At 41.1% G+C, this 22,952-nt stretch overlaps 1 protein-coding gene across 1 annotated transcript in view; it reads right to left on the minus strand.

The window, feature by feature from the left end:
- Positions 1-8,942: 8,942 nt before the first annotated feature.
- LOC129593104 (uncharacterized) overlaps positions 8,943-22,952 on the minus strand; it is a 36,349-nt gene continuing 22,339 nt past the window's right edge. Inside the window, exon 3 of the mRNA XM_055489294.1 lies at positions 8,943-9,797. Coding sequence (XP_055345269.1) covers positions 8,943-9,797 — 855 coding nt within the window. The remainder of the gene's footprint in view (positions 9,798-22,952) is intronic.

Genomic DNA, 22,952 nt, shown 5'->3' on the forward strand with positions numbered 1-22,952 from the left:
GGCTTTGTGAATTTGGACCAGTGAAAAGCATTCAGACATTCTGCTCTGCGTGTTCATTACTGCGGAAAACTTGAGAAACGAAGTCGATCGATTCGATAGTTCGCAAAGCTTCGTCGCAAATTGCAATCGAGATCAGTATGACCAACCAACAACCATAATTGCATTTGCTCCTTTATTTTGAGAAATAAAATCGATCTCCGTCAAAACCTGGTGACATTGCCTGCCAGGCTTTGCACTTATTCATTCCGCACAAATGAGATTATTTCCCGCACTTTAACTGGTGAAATTTCACAACGTCACCTGGCAGCCGCTTTCACGTCTCACGATTGCGTCTATACAATCAAACGAGCGGAAAAAGTATGGGAAGTTCTCAAACGAAGTATCAACCGGCAAGCGGAAACAATACGGATAGAATTGCACATTTCGTGGTGATGCGATAAGCGCTATCCGGTTGAAGGGCTGCAAAAGCTCGTTGCCATTTTTGCCGAAAACAGAACTGTACATTGTGCCACCTGAGCGGTATATAGTTATAACTACTACAGAGTAGTAGTAATCAATGAACTGGGATCACAAAAGCTGCGACACAAGTGAATAAAAAACTGAAATGGAACGCTCTGGCTTCCGTTGAAACTTATTCAAAGTTAATCATTAACTTATCAAAGTTAACGTATCCTTATCCAAGATAAATAATTAATGTGTTAATTTATTTAATTTATTTTTGCTTTCCTAAAGTTAAGAAAAATGCTGATTTAAGAAATGTCTTGAAAAATGCCATTTTATGCAGTTTGTTCCAAATTCTTTCTGACCTTTTACAAATGACTACTTATAAAGAGGCACTGTGACTGGTGCATGTTGGAGGCGGGCGGAACACTATTTTGTTTATTGTTATATGGTAATTAATAAAACACTAACAAAAAGCAAAGCAAATAAACAAAGCAAATAAATTGCACATAAAGGTTCATTCTCGATGAAAATAGGTTTAACTACTCTTTGGAGAAACGATCAAAAGTGTTAGGTAGGTAAGTATCTAACTAGCTCTTGGATCGATGGTAGCTAATTACGTTTAACGTTATAACGTTGCTTTTGATCATTCAACACTGCGCTCTGAATGCGTTAAAAGGCATCCGGTTAACCGTATGTACCTGTATGCAGCCAGAGTTAAATGTTATGCAGAGATTTTTAACACCGGTAAAATCATATTTGTTTCCGCCGAAACGGTATGTAACTTTTGCAAAGGGGTGAACGTTATCAAGAGAATCCCCTCTGTGCCATTCTACGAGGCAGTACGGTTCCTTACAGTTCGAATTCTATAGAGGAGTGTTCTATTTTATTAAGGAAATGTTTTAGAAGAGGTTTTAATGTACCTGTCTGCGCTTGGGCGATGTGTAAACTTTTGCCTAATGAGCTGAAACCTTGGGCGTCTTTGTGTGGGCCTTCTTGTACGTAGCGGTAAAAGAGCGGCGGAAATAATAAGTACGCAGCTACAATTCTGCAGTAACGTGATCTGTAGGAGCAAAGCGGAAGTGTAGCCGTTGTTACGTTATCCGTAGCAGCAATATCGGTGCAGCTTTCAGATGCGGCTCCCAGTTCAATTGCGCTAATAAATTCACTTTTCTACGCAGTTCATCAAAGACACTATTGATTCTGCCAAGAGGGACTGTAAAACGGTATACTGCTGACTTCTGCTCGAGCCACAACCTCGAGCCTCTGGTTGTTGATTATTTTAGCAATTATAGAGAACCTGCAATCGGCGTCAAAGTTTTTCGCGTTTGCAGCGGGTTAATTCACTGGAAACTCCTAAACTGCACTGACTACTAAAACTGCTTATTCTTTAACCATGTAGATAAATACCCGATACGATTATTGCCACAATGAGTCAGTTCTGTTTGAGCTTGTTTTGGACTGGCATAAATTTAAAAAAAAGCGATTGACGCACTGCTTGCTGCCTGATTTCTAACGGTTCCGCCAAGTAGCTGATGTGGGAAGCTTGAGTGTTCTGGTATACCGACACAGACCAGACCCAAGTTAGTAAAATATCATACCTTTTCCACATCATTCTCTGTGTTAATTACGGACGTACCTATTGTCGTTTTTTGACACGAAAATGGCAGACCTGCTTATAACGGCTACCAACAACACCACCATCTCAACCGATCCGTCAACTCCATCACCGACAGCTATTTTCACTCCGTTCTTCAACTTCCGCTTGGCCCAAGTCGTTTCCTCGTTCTTCTTCAACAGCGGCATGCTAATTGCATTTGCTATTAGGCCATACTATGTCAACTCCTTTACCGTTTATTTACTTTTTTATATATCACCAACACGATCTATCTCGCTGGCGCCGCACCATTTATTACATACAGTGAAGTCTATGATATTGAAATAGCAGATCTGGGTGAGTCATTATGCTTGTTATTCGATTATTTCCACTGGATTGTCAGCGTTATTCCCGTGTTTTGTCACATGTTGATCGCGTTGAATCGTTTGTGGGCATTTCAGTACCCGTACCATTATCGTGTCCATCACACCACCAAGGTTGCTGTGTGGATTTGCTTGGCACCGGTTATCTACATCCATGTGCTGAAAGTTCCGTTAATGCTCGTCTTCAAATTCAAATCATTTCAGACCAGGATGGATTCCCCAACTTTCTGCGCTAAACCACTCATCAGTGGAGTTCTCATTTTCACCAAGTTGGATAGCAGTCTCCACCGGTTCTTTCCGCTTTGATTATTGTGGGTGTATATATTTATCTCATTATGGGACGGTTTCGAAAAAAGAAAAAGGTCAACAGGGAATTTTGCGGTCAATCTTTATCTGGTACAACGCAACCGATGGCTGCAGTCGCTGAGCTGTCACCATCACCAGCCACACAATCAAAATTTACCCCAAAAAACATTGTTCGTCCATTTTGGATTCTCTCCGCGACCACGGCGGGCGTCGTCATTTGCTGGCTGCCTTTGGATGTTGTTTTATTCTATCGGTGGTTTGCCGGCGATCACGGGTCGCTCACAATGTTTATGGCTATGCAGTACTATCAGATGGTTCACAACCTGCTGTTTCTTCTGGAACCGTTGATATGGATTGTCAGTTTGAGGAAACCTACCAAAACCTGAGCTGATCTGTTCAAGCTTATTACAAAAACTCTTCGATTCGGATTACTTTTTCATTTTGTACAGACTGGTTTCTTTAGAAAAGCTTACTGCTGAAACTTTGAAAATTAGCTTCCAGGTTACAAACAACTGTTGATTAATAATCCATGGTTAGTTTCTGCTAAAGTAAAGTTATGCGAGTGATGTCGGGTCGTGCTGCCGTCTGAAACAGTCTCTAAAGTTTCGTTATCATAGCAGTTGATAACGTTAATGTCTTTATTCGGGATTATTGCGCTTTTGTCAATAAAGTATAGCATTAAATTTACGCATGACATGTATGATGTGTGTACTCGTATTAATTTTACATGTGCACAGTAGACACGAAGCACTAAAGTAAATCATATACGGCCGGTACTAGATTATATCAAACTCAGATATGGATGCCCTAATTAAAACCACATTATATGTAAAGGCGCCGAAGATAATAAATTTGTCAGTGCAAAAATTGCAATGTGGTGGTCATTGTTCTAAGCTGCAGCATAGCGAGCACCTTGCAGTGTAAGTCATCAGGCGTACTGTCGCATGACAATCAATTAACTGGCAATAAGTACCCAATTTTCTTACAGCCATAACTCCCAAACCGGATGTTGCGCGCAGAAACAGTTTTCGCGCCTATGTACTTGTACGCAAATCATCTGGCTACAGAATTTCTGTACAGAATGTCATAAAACAAGCAAAATGATGTTTGGGAGAGCGCATAAGTGAATGTTTTTGTGCATGTATTATGTATACGTAACGTCCCGGACGTGGCGTCTGTGTGTATTTACTATGTACAACGTGTTACTGCGTACATTAATATCAATAATTATTTTACTTCATTATTTTCTGAGTACATGTCGCTCTTTTTACATCCTGTTGGGCGCCAGCTTCAACTATTGGATGCTGGTGTGCGCACTGCGCAGCAGAGTGAAGACAAGCGACAGCTATCGATTAGAAGATACTGGATCCTCTATGTATACATACGGTATGCGGGTATCCGACCTGTACTGCATATCTTGATGTTACAAACGATTCAGAATCGTATGAATATACAGTTATTTTTGCTTTATTGAGCTGGTTGAAGTTCGTACCGTATTAATATTATTCATAATTTTCGGCTTCACAAAAGCAACCGGTTCTGCAAGCCGGTTTATAAACTTGTACTCTGTACGTACTTGTACTAATGTAGCAGTGTGTGCACTGCATCATGCATGTACAGACTGTAGACGGCATTCTGGCATTGCAGCTCACTGAGCTCAGCATTTACTGCTACAAGCGTAGTACACACAGTCACACACAGACACTCTATACTTTTTCATGATTTTAGAATTTAGCTGATAGAGCGCTCTGCACAGTCTGCAGTATTTTCGTTCTGTTTGGATCTCTGAAATTTGAAATTTACGTTGCATGACATTTTCGTTTTCGGTTGCAGCGGAAACTGGAAAGCACCATAGAAGGCTGTCGGAGTGGTATATTGTCGTTAGTTAATATGGACAGCAGTAAACTACAACTGGTTTTCGATACGAACGCACTGATTTATCCCGTAGGACTCCGAATGTTTCAAAATATTGTGGAGAATGCGGGGAACACGCTGCCACCAGATTCAACGATTGTCATTCCTCTAGTGGTTTGCCGGGAACTGTGTAAGAAATTGCGGGAATGCCAGACATGTGCTAACAGAAAAAAGAAGCTACATTTGAAAGACAGAATTACCAACGCCTTCACCTGCGTGATCAAGAATATTATGAGATCCTTCATGGATGATCTTGTCAAGATTAAAAGATCCGGCAACAACGCGATCGTTGATGTCCGTATTACGGAATCCTTGGATGACGTGCTCAACAAGATTAAAGAATCCTTTAGCAACGTGATCAACGATGAAAATATTATAGGATCTTTAAACGACGTGATCGACAAAATTATACGCTCCTTCTCCAACGAAATTACCAATGGCAATGACAATATTAGAGGAACATATAAAACGGATTCCCGTTTGCATTTTCAAACAGCATTTCTTGCAGATTATTTGCAAACCATTTTTTATCCCATGGATGGGAAATACCATTCGGGCAACGATAGCGAAATACTGATTTACGCCCTATTTTTGCGCCACACCGAAAACGCTAACGTTTGGCTAATAACTTCCGATAAAGAACTACAAGCTCGCGCTGCGCGAAGTGGACTGACATTTATGGACGTGGTTGCGTTGCAAAATGCCATGACACTGCGATGCTACGACAGACTAAATCCTAAGGGCGGCGATTACCATACATGGAGTACTTCGCCAGGAACTCCTGTTAAAATGACCTTTTCTTGTGGCGAGAGTATCAGTTTCGTGGCTTCGTCGTACCGGGACCGTGTACAAGCCTTCGAGCATTTGGAGCGGGAACGCGCAGCCGCCCTGCGTACGGGAGTTAAGCACAGCACATCATATCCGAGCGCCGTCGCTGTGGAAACACAAGCCTGTGAAAAAAAGAAACAATTTATACCAAATGCAACTCAAACTGCTGCTGCGGGGAAAAAAGCTAAAATTTATGTAACAGGCAAAACGGAATTTACGCGGTGCCCTTTGGATGCATACGATTTTCCGGAAACGTCTGACAGCTCCTTAAGAACTAATTCAGAGCTCCTTCGGTGCGGACTCAGTGTTACGTCCGCGTGTAAGAACGTTGCGGATTTTAAAACGGCTGACATTTCTGGTAGATACAAGCCATCCCGACGCGCACATAACGCATTTGCTGTGTACAAGGCCCTTAGTGGTCTCGATAATTCTGAAAGTGTATATGCAATCAATGACCAATACACCCGGCCTGCACACGCCACTGCATCCGTTTATAGTTGCGCTGCTGCTCCCGAAGAGTCATGTTTTTACAACAGAAACCCAGAAGCGAGTTCCCGGTCTGATTATCGTACCACATCGTTAGATGCTACATCGTTTGTTCCACTTAAACGTGAGTATCATCATGAGGATGCCGATTTTCTTCCCCGAACTGTCCGAATTCGGTATCATCATGCTACTACATCCGAACAGACAACCGATGATATCTGTACAGCCGCTCAGCTTGCACAACACAACCCACCAGCAATTTCCATCGCGAAATATGTTTTCCTGAAATATTTATTCTTGCTACTGGAACTTTTTCTCGTCGGATCAGTGAAATTTTTTCTCCTGCTTCTGGAATTTTTTTCTGCTTTGTTCCGGATTTCCGCTGGGCTCTTCGTAATCACGGCGATGATGTTTATTCTACTTGACCGATCTGAGACGGTGAAATTACTTCAAGATCTTGCCAGAATACAACAGTTAGCACTTCCAGTGTTTTGGTACTGGTGGGACGACGTCAAGCAAGCCAGCAACATTTATGTGCAGAACAATGCCGGGAATTTCACATAAAACTAATTTTTCTTTGCGCTGGCAATTAATACTGTTGCCTTGAGCTGCCTGATTGAACTGCAGTACTCGTGCTATTGGACCACTATGTTTTCTACTTGCATCTATTAAACTTTCAGAACAAAACTAACAGTACAAGGAAAAACACATGTTACATAATAGTACAAGTGGAAAATACTCGTACATGGGAAATTTCGGCACCAGCACTATTATACTGTAGTATCTGTATGGTGACTTTCTTTGTATTTCGCTTACACAACGCCGGATTCTTATATTTGCAGAAACTCGACAAACATAAAAACAATTATTGATCGTATTTGAAAATACTTATAAATAAGCATGCTCACTCACGGCACGGTCCGGACATGCAAAAATTTTCAAGGTGTGTTTTTAATTTTATCCACAATATCCCACCGTATCATCTATGTGGATCGTAGACCTTGCGTAATGTCGTTCGGTTCGTTCAGTAGTGCCACTTTCACTGAAAGTACAATGTAGTAGTACGAGTACAGTACTAGTACGTCGGTGTGTTTATAAAGCAGACAGGTTTCTGATTACTACAGAGTAACCTGAAAACTAAATGCTCGAGCGGGCTAGTTGCAGCAGTGCCTACGAACATGTACTGACAAAAAGATCTGAGCACTCCGCAGAGCTGGCAGCTGAATGTACGGAATTACTAGTATAGGTCTCAGCAGCCCTAAGGGCAAGCAAGCGAGCGACCTGTAGACATTAGAAGCTTTCGGCAAACGCTCCGCTTAACCATACCCATACACTAACCATACTGTATGGTTAAGTGCGAGTGTATGGTAAGTGTGGATACCATACAAACGCGTCGTATGGTGATCGACTTCCAAAGGCTCCTCTTAATGCCCATACAACTTTGTGTCCCCGAACATGATATTTTCAAGCAGATCAAACATTTATCAATATAAGTTTTCCTGTTTCAAGTGATAACAGTAAACACAAAATGAAAGAAAAAAATAATTCGGAGGGCACCAAAAAGCCACATGCGCGCTGCAGCTGCAGTACTTTGTACACTGCCACCTCCGTGGCGGTCAGCCACACCGCAAGCAACAAGTGTTTTTTTTCGGCATTTCACGTCTTTTAAAAAATTTTACTACACTTAAGATCTTCGTTATTTCTTAACTCTTTTAAAATGGAGACCTCAGAAGACCTTGCCCAGTCTAACGCCAAGAATCGCCGTAATCGCTTCACGTCAGACCTTGACTTGTTACTGGCGGAAGAAGCCAGCGAACAGAACCCGTATGCAGCTCGGAATCCGAGGGAATGCTGGGAAAAGATCGCCGAAAATCTCACCGCGACGAAGGTAGACGTTTTCTCGTATCATATTGCGTTCTCAAGCAGAATCTATTTATTTCTGTTTATTATATCCAGAAATTCAAAATTCCGTTAACCGACCGCGCATGTCAGACACGTGTGGACAAACTGGTCGACGCGTTCATCAAACAAGATCTGCGAAACCTTGTCCGAACTGGCACCGAAGAACTGTATGGCCGCATCGAATCAGCCCTTTCCTCTTTGGCTGCCAGCAAACGTGATGCCGTGGCGCTGAGTGAGCAGAAAAAGCAGCAGAAGGTGTTAGAGGCCCAGAAACGGAATGCTGAAACTGCGGCCATTCAGAGCGCGGGAGAAGCGACGTTCACAAAAAAGAAACGCACTGACGATCTTGCTGATTACCGTCTCCCCTCCGCCAGTACATCGGGTGACATTGACGGATCCGATGACGATGTGTGGTTGGATTCTGAAGCCGAAGAAGAAGCGGCCATGCAAAAACCGGACTTCGACCCTGAAAAATTTGAACGCGAGAAGGCTGGACGGCGATTGCGACAGAGGCGCGCCCGCCCGGCCAAAGCGAAAGCTCCAAAAATGTCAGCTGAAATGGAAGCGGTCAAAGCAATTGCTGAGGGCGACAAACTCAAATGTAAATTGAAGGAAAAAGAACTGCAGCAGACGCGCGAATTTAAAGAGAAGGAGATGGATCAAGAGAAAGAGCTGAAAGAAAAGCAAATGGAACAAGAAAAAGAATTACGCACTGCAGAAGATCAGCGTAAATACACAATACGTATGCGAGAACTAGATTTACAGGAACGGGAAATCGCCTGCAGAGAGCGCGAACTTGCACTGAAAGAAAAAATGTGTGGCGGGTAATTAGCTGCTATAAATTGTCTACCAGAAACGGCTAACAATAAAACATAAGAAACCAGGATACAATTTTAATCATCCAAAAGTACTAGATATTCATCCAGGCTGGGTGGTTCTAAACCAAAATACTTGCTGGCTTGATTATGGTGCAAAAAGTTATGACAATTAATAAGTATAACAGCTACGCGATACAACTTATTTATGGGATTAACGTACATTCGCATCTGCTTTTTAAAATCAAGAAAAGCGAACTTAGAAACAACCTATTTGAAGCCCCATTCGACAGGTTCCCTTACCCGAGACATAGCTTTATTCAACATTTTTTTACGACGGTCATTCATAACTTCCACTTTCGAGAACGGTTTCTTCACAAGGTCACCTCTTCCGTAGCCCGAGTCACCATAAAGACAAAACCTTTCTGGACCTGCAAATGTGGCGAATTTCTGCTGCAGCGCATCCAAAACTTTGCTTGAGGTCAAAAGAGTACTGTCGTGCATGGATCCGCGGTGTCCTCCATATAAGCTACCAATCATCCCGTTTGGTAGAAGAATGGCTTGCCATTTCGAGCAGTGGTGGCGCTTGTGCCCGCTAAAGCACTGTCGCTGGTAAAATTTTGGACGACTGATCGGTCGAGCAGTTCCGTCAATGAAACCAAAACATCCACGCAGCACGCCTCCTTTCGCGGCAACGGCGCCTGTGTACAGAATGAAATCTTCTTCTGTAAGCCAGGCCTGGTTCCACTCCTCCAGAAGCCATCTGAATGTCTTGTCGATGTGATTCAGCACCCACATGAATATACCACACAAGCTGCTCTCAGAACGTCCAAAAAACATTCGCAGATCAATCCATCGCGAAGGATATACAAGACGGCGCAACAAGATGCACAGAGCTTCCACACCTGATGCACGCTCGCGTCGTGTGGTTATTACGACGTCAGGGATCATTAGGCGCTTTCGGAGATCTTCGATCTCGGGCATCGTGAAACGGAAATATCGCCAGCTTTCACGTTCGGAGAAAACACGCGGATCAAAAGCAAAGGGAACCCAGTCATCTCGCAGCTTTCGCTTCTTCAGTATACAGAGTAGTAAAAGAAACTTGCGCCGAGAGATCAGTTTGCGCTTGTAAAGAAGAAAAAGATAAATAAATTTCATTTTCAAAACTGAATAACAAAATCCAAATTATGAATATCAAAATCCAAATGATTTTGATAACATTTAAAAGTATAAACTGCGACGTGCTATATACGCTTAGCATAAAAGCAGTGTTAAGAGAGACTGAAGCGAAAGCTTCTATTTGTTGAAGTTATTACACAAACAGTATGAAAGATGGACCCCTATTGCAGCTGTGTGCAGGGCAGTAGGAGTTCAAACACCTAGTATATTTTTTTGCTTAAATCGAAAACAAAACAAAAGTTACGTGCAGAAGCAACGTGCAGAAATAAAGGTTTATTAATTTATAAACCTAGTAACACTGTTTGATATGGGATGACATTGTTCAGGATGTTCGACAATCGGCAACAACTTGCGTTCACATGATCTAAACGACAAAACATTTTCAGTTTAAACATTAGACGGAACAGTGTCCAAAACACTGAGCATTACCATTGTATAATTAGTCCTAACGGCACTTAAATGAATTTTGTAGTGTTGGTGCAAGTAAGGACTTCAAAATTATTTTCTTAAAGAGTAACAATTTTCTTTGGCACATAATAATAGTGCGGCAAAATTTAATACGACTGCAACCCTTTTACTTTGTGCAAAATTCTATTATTGCACCGATATAATAGGGGTATACCGTCAGCGTTAAATTCTTTGTTTTATTCGAAAATTAAGTTCTATCGATAAGCATGTTTGTTTATTGTTTTCTTCGTTTTTAATTTTCAATTTTACACGATAAAACAATCAGCAGAATATCACGGATGACCAAGAATCCTGATGCCACCCCCAAAGTGGAGAAACGCTCAAAGGGGGGAAAAGATTTGTAAAATTGTTGTACATAATATAGAATGACGCAAATATCATAATTAAACGTTTCATCATACAATCGTAACTACTACCACGACGTCACTGTTGCGATGCCAGCTGAGGAAAAAAAAGCCTCAACTTCCGCAAGGATATAAATTATGCAACTGGGAAGCACTGCTGTATCTGTACAGTCTAGTCAACTTGGCATTTTTTCGAATGGCGAGATGCATCCGATTTAATAGTATTAAACTCAGTGTACGAAATGGTGGTGCAAAGCGAGTCGACAAAAAAATTTCTGATTGTGACGTATCTTGAAAAAATCAATGCTATTTCAAGATATTCCAAAATATTTGAAAATATATTGAGAAATAATTAAAAATAAATAGAGGTACTTAGAAATGTGTAGAAATATTAGGAACAATTTGGAATATTTAAAAATGTTTGAAAATCTATGTAGACATATTTAAAACTATTTGAAAGTTTATTTAAAAATCTTTAAAAACTTTTAAAAATAGTTAAAAATATTCAGAAAAAAAATTAAAAAATATTCTGAAAAATTAAAAAATATTCAGAAATATATTCAGAAGTATTTATAAATACTTTTAAATATGTATATTTATAAATACTAATAAATATGTTTAAGTATATTTACTATATTTTGGTAATACATATTTGTTATACTTAGAAGTGGAAATACTTGCAAATACGTACGGAGAAATATTTTCTGACATATTTCTAGAAACAATTGAAAATATATATCAAAATATCAGAAATCTTTGGAAATATAATTGGAAATGGTTTAGAAAATATTCTAGAAGTATATTTTAGGGTTTATTTTTATAAGATATTTTAGAGGTGTTTTGAAATAACATAGAAATTTCGAGCAGACTTTCAAATGTTTAATTTGTTCTGCTTATCTTATAATTAATTCAATTTACTTAATTTTTTTAAATATTAAATATTTTCAAAATATTTACGAAGTACATAAAAAATTATTTGGAAATATTTTTAGAAACAAAAAGAATATTAAAAACAATTGTCAAATTTTTTTTCTTTTCGTCATTTCATAATTAATTTTAATGATCTGCTTTTTTAAATATTTAATATATCTAAAAGTATTCACGAATATTTTTAAAAATATTTGGAAAGATATTTTGAAAAATTCAAAAATAAGGAAGACAGGGAAAGATTCAACTGATTTTCGTTATATAATAATTAGTTAAATTTAGTCAACCTATTTAAATGTTTACTGTTTTTTAAAATATTCGGATTTTTTAAAATATGTCTAAAAATATTTAGAAATAAACAGGAACATTGGAAAGCTTTGCAAAAAATTCTGAAATGTTTAAAATAATTTAGCGGATCTTAAAATTTTCCAAATTTTTAAAAAATTTTTTAGTTATTAAGAAATATATATTTAAAGAAACTCTTAGAAATATTTAGAAAAATAGAAAGAAATACTTTGAGAAGTATTTTGAAATAATGACGAGTAATTAGAAAGATTTTGAAACATTCATTTATTTTCAAATTTTTTAAGATTTTGGTTGTTTTTAAAACTAATGAGAATAACAACATCAAGCCCTTCGTAAAAAATACTCGATAAATCTTTTAAAATATTTGTTAAGCACTGCTTGAAATAATTCAAATGAGTTACACAAAACACGTCAAAAAAATATTTCAAAATGTTTTAAAAGTATTACTTTTTTGTAAAAACAGCATATTAAAACCCTGGAGTATCACCAAAACTTTCCATACACCAAAACCCTTAAAAAAAATCGGATACTTCGGTTAGACTCGCTAAATTAAACTACACAAAAAAAAAACGAAAACCTGGTGGCGACCTCGGGGAACCCGAGACCTCGAACCCGGGTACCTCCGTTAGACTCGCCACATCAAACTGTACCAGAAAAGTGCCAAATCTTGGTGGCGACCTCGGGTACCCAGCGACCTCGAACCCGGGTTCCTGGGTTCCTCGATGCCATTCGACGCAGCGTGTCGAGTTGTGTAGGTTAGCACCAAAAACTTAGTGGCGAACCCAGGAACCCGGGTTCGAGGTCTCCGTGTCACAGAAAACTCAAATCTCATCTATAATAACGCAAGCTCGCTTCGCTCGCTTGCTTGATTAATTTTGACGTTACAATTTCGGAATTTTATGTGACCACCAGATACGGACAAAATATTCCCCATTGAAGTCATCCTAATTTTTTGAAAGCTTTCCTAATTACCTCCTGTATTTTTAGTTCATGTTTTCATTGTATGTTTATGTTTAGTTTATGTTTAATTTATATTGTGACTACCATTGGCTCAAGGGAATTAAGTTAATTAACCCGGTACATGACCCGTTAAATCCGTGCACATGTGTAGGAACTTTCGCTCTCGTCCACTTTAGAACACTTTTTGTAATCTTTTTCTGGTATTTTGAACCCGAACGAGTTTTATACATCAGCATGATGCAAAAAATGCAGAAATATTATTTTGAAGTGAGCGTTAGCGAAAGCTCCAATGTATGAACACGTACACACATGTTTGCTATCATATACCCTGAGGCACTGCGCTTAAGACCGTCGCGCGTGTTAAGCTACTAACAAATTTCAACGTGCTTGGGTGTCTGTAATGGATTCAATCTTGCAGTAATCCATTACAAGCAGGACGCGCGGCGCGTTAGCGCCGCGCTGTCGCGGCCCACGGTTTCAAACGGCTTAAAAGTGTGGGTACCGCGCGCGTGGCCTTCGGTGACGAAAGGCTTAAAAAACGTTCGGTGACCAAAACCTTCGGTGATCAAAAGCTTAAAGGGCCTTCGGTTACCAAAGACTTAAAATGCTTTCGGTAACCAAAGGCTCAAAAGGGTAGGCACCGCACGCGTGGCCTTCGGTGGCCAAAGGCGCAAAAAGGCGGGTACCGCACGGGTGGCTTTCGGTGACCAAAAGCTCAAAAGGGTGGATAGCGCACGCGGGGCCTTCGGTGACCAAAGGTTCAAAAGGGTGGGTTCCGCAAGGCTTGTTAAGGTAATTAAAGTTATCCGGTTCGTTAAAGCACTAAGTTCTTGAAGTTTAGCAAGGAGTAAAGCTGAAGGTGGGAACTGGGAACCGGTTTAATAGACGAAGGTTTTCACAGGTGAAGTTACTAAGGTTCGGAAACTTTGCGAGGGCAAAGGCGTAAAAGGACAGGTTTAAGGGGCTGCAAAACTGATGAGGCAGTCCTGGGCATCGATATCCTGGCTGATCTGGTAGATCTGGCTGTTTTGGCAGATTGGTAGATTTAGCTAATTAGGTGAAAGTTTGCTACGGTGCTAAGGTTTCAAAAGCGTCAGCAATAAGACAATAGGTATCAAAAGCGGAAAAGGCTCAAAAGCCGTAAGGCGGGTTCTGGCCAATCAGGAAGATTTGGGGGCGGGAGTGTGACGCACAGACAGCTCTGCTTTAATATAATGATTGTCCCGGTTGTATTGAAACGGCCCGCGCTGAAGCTCGGGCTTGGATTCGGAGTCGGATTACTCAAACTTGGACTTGGATTACTCAAACTTGGACTTGGATTCGGAGTCGGATTATTCAAACTTGGACTTGGATTACTCAAACTTGGACTTGGATTTGGAGTCGGATTACTCAAACTTGGACTTGGATTCGGAGTCGGATTATTCAAACTTGGACTTGGATTACTCAAACTTGGACTTGGATTTGGAGTCGGATTACTCAAACTTGGACTTGGATTTGGAGTCGGATTACTCAAACTTGGACTTGGATTTGGAGTCGGATTACTCAAACTTGGAATTCGATCACTTGGACTTTGGTCTGCTAACTCGGACTTGGACCACTCAGCTTGCACTCTGGAACAACTGATCCGTGATTTGCAGCGAAATGGCAGCCGTCACAGACGTTCCATTGCATGTCGCTAAATTGCCAGTTACAGAAATTTCGCATCGGACGAGACGCGAACAGGAGACATAGGGCAGTGTGCGCTAACAATTCAGAGCGATTACGATTCCGATTAAGAAATTTCCTCAGAGAAATTTCTTAATCGGACAACTTCTTAATCGGTTTGTTAATCGGACCGATTAAGGAAATTCGGGAATTTTGCAAATCGGAAATTTCTTAATCGGTAGTGATTAAGAAACTTCTCTAGGAGGTGGCTTGAAATTGGCCAATAGCAGCGTTCTGTGAGTCGAGTCGCTTTCAGTGACTTGGGCAAACTCTTAATCGGTCATGTTTTTAATCGGTTTCTTAATCGGTTTTGGAGCTTAGCGCACTCTGCCCATACACATGCGCTACGGAATGTGCGAAGCTACGATGGGCGGCTGAAGTGCGTGAGGACGCACTTTAGCCGTCTTGTAATACCAAATTGCCGCCGCTCATTGTAAGTTGTAAGAATACGTTACATTTTTCATCAGCCAGCTTCTAATATACAGAGTAGGTTCGAATTTTCTAAACAACGGCTCAAGTCTGCTGCACATTCGAAGTAAAGAACCACCGCATTGTGGCAGGTTACTTTGCCACAATGTTAAACTTTAAACGTTGCTGATGTTTTAAACTTTGCTGACTTTAAACTTTATACTTTTTTATGTTAAACTTTGCTGAACACTTCTTCGGTAATCTTTACAGACTGCTTTTTAAGCTCAAACGCACATGTTGGAAGCGTTTCGAAACACGATCACCTAAGCGTCACCTAAGCGCTGTCTCAAAAGTTTAGGAAAAAATTAAGCAAAATTGTCAGTCCAAACCTGTTGTTTTTTACGGCGAGGAAAACGAAATTCTCATATTCATTTTTCGGTCACTGTAAGTACGCAGGCTTCATATTTTGGTAAAATTGGTCACTTACACCGCCCTCCCATACTGACATCTGCAGCTGTTCATCTAGCACGCAGCGTGCTAGATGAACAGCTGCAGATGTCACATCGTCTTTTTATTGGTTTTTCAGTGGTCTGTAGTGATCAAAACAAAATTGAAAATGTTGAAATTCGAAATTTCTAAATTTCCGAACGTGAAAAAGCGCTTCTTTTGCATTGCACCTGGACCAGTTTCTGTTTTTCGTTTGGTTTGGAATTTTGGAATTTTAATTCAACCATGACTTTCCAGCCGGATGTTGCTCGCGCAAACAGATTTCGCTCCTATGTATGCAACTCTTTCGGCTACAAAATATGATAAATCATAAAACAATATAAAAAAGTGTTCGGGACTTGGCGAAATCAAGTTGTACAGACTGGGCAAACTCAGGTTGTACAGAAGCTCATAGGCTCAGGTTGTACACAAATTTGGTCCATTGTACCGTCCCAAATCCCTTTAGTCACCCTCGCGAGTGACTATAATACAACATTTTAACGTCGCTGTACATGTGGGGATGCAGCACTGGTTTTCCCGACACGGCTACGGCTTTTCCTGACCACGTAAACAATTCTCGATATGCATGTGAGTGTAATAAAGTCTTACTAAAATTTTTCACGAGTCAATTTAACTCTTCCAAACATTTCCAGATCAGCGAATGCAAATGGTGTCGACCAGCTTAAGGGGATCACACTTCACCGAGACAACCGCTCTTACGCTGCTACTGGCCAACCGAGCCAGCCACCGTAATTGTACAAGGTCTATACATGAAAATCAGAAATGCTAATAATACATACTCGTATTTACCTTTATCATTTTTATTGGCGTTTTATGCGGCAAAAAACCCCTTCTACAAATGAGGGGAAAAGGCACGCGTAAATTAATCTGCTGCGGAAATTTTGAAAGCAAGCTTAAGCAACGGCAGCTATAATAAAACAAAAGACGCTTGCCCTCCTCCATTTTAAACGCAACTAATTTTTTTGACATTTTCGAAAAAAATGTTAATTGAAGACAGAAATTATGGTTGAAACAATGCAAAAAAAGTATGGTGCACGATACTCTCAACTGTCAAAGTACCGAAAGGAATACGAAACACTTAATTTCCTGAAGACTGATGTGCGGAACGGCACGACAGAAGGAATGCTTTCCATAAAATTCATGACCAAATTCTTCTGCTCTTCGGTCAAGGCAATTTCCTTCACGATCCCTTCGCCGAATCGATGATTATCCAGGCTAATGTCCGGATGACGGCGTCGCACACATCCAATCTGCAGGTGGTAGGCGCAATCCCTTGGCGGCGATATGGCAGTTTTTCCATAAACAAAATTCGGCTCGCTTCTTACGAGAATAAGTCCGAGTTGCGGTACCTGTTGGGAAAATGGTGTGCGGCAGCCGCAACACTGGTATCCAGCGTATGACTTCAAGCCATCGCCACCGCTAACGCCGCAAAGCATGAAGGGTCCGACACTCGTTTCCCAAGGAGGCTTGTCCGCTACAATGCGATGCGAAGTAACTAGTTGAATACATGATTGCCGTACAATTCTGGAGCGCGCTTAAAGTTAATAAAGAATACTACCGTTTAAATAAGTTTATTGTTAGTGCACATAGCAAAAATCATAATGCGGCATACTAACATTATTAACATAACATATTATTTGCAATATCTATATTTGCAGAGACGAGACTCGCTCACAAAAATACGCTACATACATTCGATACATAACATACAGCTGCTTATACAGGATGTATAATAATGTATAGATCGATGCTGCGTGCGCAGGTGCTTGCACGGGTGTTGGTTGTGTGCACGGAGTTTGGACGCGGTGTATGACTGTGTGCACGGGTGACCTTCTTGTGGGTCCGCACGGGTGTTGGCTGTGAGCACAGCTTTTTAATTTTAACTTTCTTTATAATTTTGAATTGATCGTAACTTTTATAGTTTCCCAGCTTTTATGCAACCACACAGGTTTTCCGACCGACTTCTGACATATTTTTTCATGTGTCGTAATTTTGGAATAGTTACAAATATTTTTGCTACGGCGCACATTTTTTCCTACGGTGCGTGATGCAAGTTGGAATGGTGTCAGTTGCATGCTTTCATGAGCCTGCCACCGTCATCAGACCCTCCTCATAAGTGGCCGCTAGAGCATCCATCCCGAAACGAACGCGGTAATTATGGCTGTATTACAGAAATTATTACAGAAGTCCAGAAATATTGTAATTGTATTACACAAATTCTCACGAGAATTTCACAGAATTGGCTGTATTACAGAAACTATCGCGTCTGTTCCGTTTTACTGTGGTTTTCAAGCGCATCGTGGTACTGCACTAACAAGCGTTAGCTGGTAAATTAGTATTTGCTAGAGTAGAAATTTTGTTGAACAAAATTCGCAGAACTCGTACTGTAATTAACTATCTTTTCGCTGATAAATTATGGGTTAAGTGAGTAAGTTTCCATAGTAAGTTATTATGCAAAAAAATTTGAATCTAAGTATAAATTTAAATATTTAAAATAAAAAATTTAAAGAATTTACCTGTGCCCGCAGCGAACACTCGTTCCCAAACTCCGTGCACGTAGCCATCATGTAATTTATATTACGATAACACCTATAATTCACACAGTAACAACCATACTACGGAACGGGAAAGTTAAAACAGTAACAAGAATACTACATAAAGGTAAAGTGGACATTTCTCAGTTTTTCCTGACTCAGTTTTCCCTGACTACGTAAATCCATCCTGTGTAGAACTAAACTACACCTATGGTCAATTTCGTACCAAAGTAAAATCCGGCCTGTTTTGTGTTCACGGTGCAGTGCCTATGTGCGTAGTCGCGGACGACGACAGTAACACGGTATGCACTTTGTTATAAGTGGTTCTGTGACGTTCTGCCGTACATGATTTGTTCCACAATTACGAGTATGTTATTACATTACAGTACAAAATATACAACTAGATGCGCCACACTGCACATGGTGGCTGGCATGACCCGAAGAAGTCTGTAACAAAAAACTTTTCGTAAACACCGAGTCAACTAACTACGCGTAGACTGTTACAACGCCAACCGCACAGCGTGTACCGCGATGAGGGCGAGAGATAATATAACTGAGAGGCAAAGTTTCCTTTAAAAATCTGAGCCTAGAAAACCTAAGTCCAAAATTATTGTCAATATTAATGTATTATATCCATAATTAGTGCTGTAAAACTATGTGTCGACACAGTCAAAATATCGTATCTTCAGAAGTCGAAACTACAACAGTAGATAAAGCAGTAATGGCAGTTTTAGAAAAGTTGTTCCGCTTATGTGGAATTATAGTTTCAAGGAGTTATTTGTGTGAAAAGGAGTAGTATGAATACAATTGTGCAACTGACTACAAGTGTCAAGTTCATGCATTTTAACGCGCGTTAAATTCATCGTTTTAATATCGCTTGCGGTAAACTGCTATTCTAGTACGAACGTACTTTCTCAGTATCACAAGCCAGAATAACCATTAAGCGAAGACGGAAGTGCTGCCTACAGGCTGCTTAAAACCTTTAGAGCTTCCACGCGGTCAGTGAGTGCTGCCTTTCTGTAGGAACGTTGACCTGACAAGAAAGCAAAGCGAAATTGTGCTTTGCTGTTATCCATATTCGTTGCAGTTTGCAACGAATATGGATAACTATGATACGGGAAGCCGATTGCTGTTCCAGACTTCGTTTTGCAAGGCAGCTCTTGGTATTCTGAAGAGATTTTGATTTAGTTCATGTCTTTCTTTGTAAATAGTTGCAGTGCCTGTATACAAGCCCGTCCGGAGTTAAATTGTTAAAGCACGACGGAGAACAGCGAACGATGTAAATTCATGGGTTACGTCAAACAACATACTACGCCCCGACACGCCCTACTTTTAAACGCGTAACATGCTTTTGGTTGGCTGGTGGCCTGGTGCATATACAGATACTGTATTTTATTGAGTGTAATCGTAATTGCCTAGTGGAAGGTGGCTAGAAAACAGTCGGTGCAGTAAGGGACGATCTACAATGGACGACAAAAAGAGGTTGAAATCGACCGGCCAGTGTGCGGTCGTGCCTCATCACGTCTTTTTGTCGTGCACTGTAACTGCGGAGCGCATTTACGCATTGTGGTAGACGTAGTGCAGTGGCCATCGTGCTAAGCGCTAACATCGCGCTTATTATGCGTTAGCTGTTCTCTATCGTGCTCTAACTCCGGACGGGCTTGTAGTAGTCTACAGCGCATTGTACTTACACTGAACCTTATATGAACTAGCGGAAGCAAGAGGGTGAGGGAACGGCCACTGCACACGCATCGTCTGTTACTAAAGTCAAAATTAGCCGAAAACCAGTGCGCGCGGCCCGGTCCCTGGAGCGTGCCTTAAAGCTGTAAAAATACTGCACATTTGCTCTAGGCTGACTACCTTGTTTCTGAGGCAACAACTGCTTGCTGTTTGTTGCGCTGCTTCTGTTCACATCGAGGGTGTCCGATGGCGCTTCCTTTCGCCCTTTGCAAATGAGTGCACCTTCCGCTGCTTTTCGGTCTTTCACCCTACGACGAGTGCCCTTCGGTTTGCTTCCGGCATTTTTCGAAGTTGGACGAACAACAGCTCGATACAGTCTCTTTCTCTTGTTGAAACTTTCCAAATAATCGGTCAAACTGTTTGCAGCCGCTGCCACCGCAAGTGAATGGCAACACATGCCTTTTGACCGAAAGTGATCGCACCGACAGTCAACTTCGCATGACCCGCACTTCCAAGTGACTACCCCTCCACGCGTTCCTTCGGCTCTTGAATGGCATAATCAACACTAACGGTGTTGCCAGTACGCGTTTCTGCCTTTTTGCTAATGCGCCGATGCTGATGAATCATGCGTGCAGCGTTCCAATGCGAACGGTAATCTTCTGACAAATTCGACTCGTGGAAGGCAATGGGGATTCGCTAACAGAATCCGATATGGCAGCTATATCCCCCGTTTCAGGCTTTAGATGTTGTAACAAATCGGTGTCTGGGATCATACCAAAAATCTCCAAGTAACTCGTTTTGAGTGCGCGGTTCTGAAACAGCAGCGATGTACTGCAGGTCATTAAGTCGACGTTTTTCCGGCGGTATTCTCCTCGACCAACAATGCTCTCTGCCATTGAACGCTCGTGATGCAGAAATAAGCGCTTGAGTTCACGAATAATTTCCAAATCGGTCAGAGCATTTTTCGCTTTCGGTTCCAGTTTTTGTCTTATCATGGAATTGGCCGTCTCAGTGGTGTTGTTATGACAGAGTCTGTCCCCAAATCCACCTGGCTGGCGTGCTTCCAATATCACCTTATGGATGTAATTGGATTCACGCTCCGGAGTGAAATACCGGGCACTAAACCCAGGATGTCTTTCTTCCCAGACTGTTTTCAAAAATTCAAGCCGATCATTGAAATCTTGAGTGGAAACTGCATCAACCAGCCCTTCGGTATACGTATTCTGCCGCGTTAAAGTAACACCAAAATGTTATCAACAGTCTTTTTCCGTTCTTCCTCGTCACAAAAAGAAAAATCATTGGCGAGCATTCTTTTAAGATTTTCCTTGACGTGTAACACGCACAGCAAGTGTCGTGCTTGAGGAACAGCGTCCCTAAAGAAATGTATGTTACGATAAATTTCGTTTCAACAGTAACAAAACGGAAATGTTTTTTTAACGTATTCATAAATGCCTGACAGCTGATTTCAACAACAGCGAACCTCCAGCATATCCAGTTTTACCATTTCCGAGCTGGTATTTACATTAGCGATTTTTCGGTTCAAAATCCAAAGAGATAACAAATAACCAATAGCAACACATATCGATGGACATATGCGTGAGATTATTGAATGCAACGCTCACTAGTCACGTATCACCCGGCTTGCCGTAAAACCGAATTTACGGCAAGCTGGTTTGCATGAGCCGCACCGGAGAGCAGCAAAGGGAATGAAAAAATTAATAACATCAAGAATTCTGAATAAAAAAACATATTTTTTCTGCAAAATAATAGTCGCTTTTAATTTTCTACAGAGAAACTGTGTTGCAACTAAGCGCGAAGGAATCAAATTCTTTTTACCGCTTTCAATAGAATGTGCTGGAAAATTCTTTTCGAAGAAGTTTTTCGCCTTTGTTAATAAGCAATTAATTAGGCTGATCAGTTACTTACAGAGTAGTGAGTGTCGATTCATTTTCTGGCGCTGAGTGAATTGGAAACGCTTGCTATTTTTAGCCGACATGATACACTGCATCTGTGAATTGATTAACGGTGTTATTAAGTCAATAAATTAACAATTAACAATTTCTTTCGTTCTGGTGGCCGCTTCGGTTCAAGGGCGGAAATGTTATGGGTACCTAGTATCGTTGGGCGCTGTGCAGCATAACCATGCAGGATTGGGGCCGCAATGAACTTCCAGTTAGCCGTAGCGCCCAACGCTTCAAGTTTTAAAAAAGCAAGAGTGGGATGCGCTCGGGTGCTCCGGTCGCCACAGGCCAGTTGTTCAGGTGCTCCGACAGCACCCTAACTATCTTCGTGCACATTATCGGAATGAACAAGAATATTCTGCCGGAGTGACCACGGTTCACGGTTATCACAGCTCGTGAATAATTCTGAAAACGGTCGATATGCCCTTCACTTTTTTTTATGCGGTGGCATATTGACGGACTCTACGATCATCGTAGGCCGTGAGCATATACGGTCCTCTCCGCCAGTATAAAGGGAGAATGGTGGTGGTGAGTCGGTGACTGACGGACGGACCTCCACAAGTTACATGTGCTGCAAGTATATACGGCCGCGGTGCCTATGTGCATTTGGTATTAAAGACAGTTGCGCTTTATGTGTATATTGTTGCGGTGACCGAGGGACAGGCACTAAATTTTCCTTAATCCTTGAAGATAGACTAAGTTTGCTACGCTGCGGTCGACTAGAAGTGTACAATCTCCAGCAGCCGGATAATAAACTTGCGACAATCCCATTAGAACACGAGATACGTAAAATAAAATTAAATAAGTACTACTTAAAGCGGGTATAAAGACAGAAAACTAAAATAATATTCACCTATTACAGTTTAGTCCACTTATACTTACAATGCCGACTGGAACAACGCTGGCTGTTCATCGGATACGAAAACAGGAAGCCAGGAGGCAGAAGATCTCCACTTATCTCCGCAATAAGCCTGTAAGTTGTCGAAAATAAGCATCCAAGCCTTCGCAAATTCATCTTTTGACTGGCCAGTTATGAGCACGCAAGGCCCTATTATAACTGCGCGGTCGCTCACTCCAAGTGACGCTTCATCAATTAGGTTTGTTCCCCTCTGTGCAAAATTGATGTGGGACAATCCTGGGTGGCGAAGACAGGTGACCAATAAATATTTGCGACTAACGGTGTAAAGGACATCAAAATACAAAGCTGATTCCGGCACACCCGAAATTGTGGGTTCCAAACAAAACTTGGCAAACATGGCCGACTGAGTTGGCATCGCCACTAGTACTAAACAATTTCTTTCG

Source organism: Paramacrobiotus metropolitanus, unplaced genomic scaffold (genome assembly GCF_019649055.1).
Source record: "Paramacrobiotus metropolitanus isolate TYO unplaced genomic scaffold, Prichtersi_v1.0 Parri_scaffold0000059, whole genome shotgun sequence".
Classification (NCBI taxonomy): domain Eukaryota; kingdom Metazoa; phylum Tardigrada; class Eutardigrada; order Parachela; family Macrobiotidae; genus Paramacrobiotus; species Paramacrobiotus metropolitanus.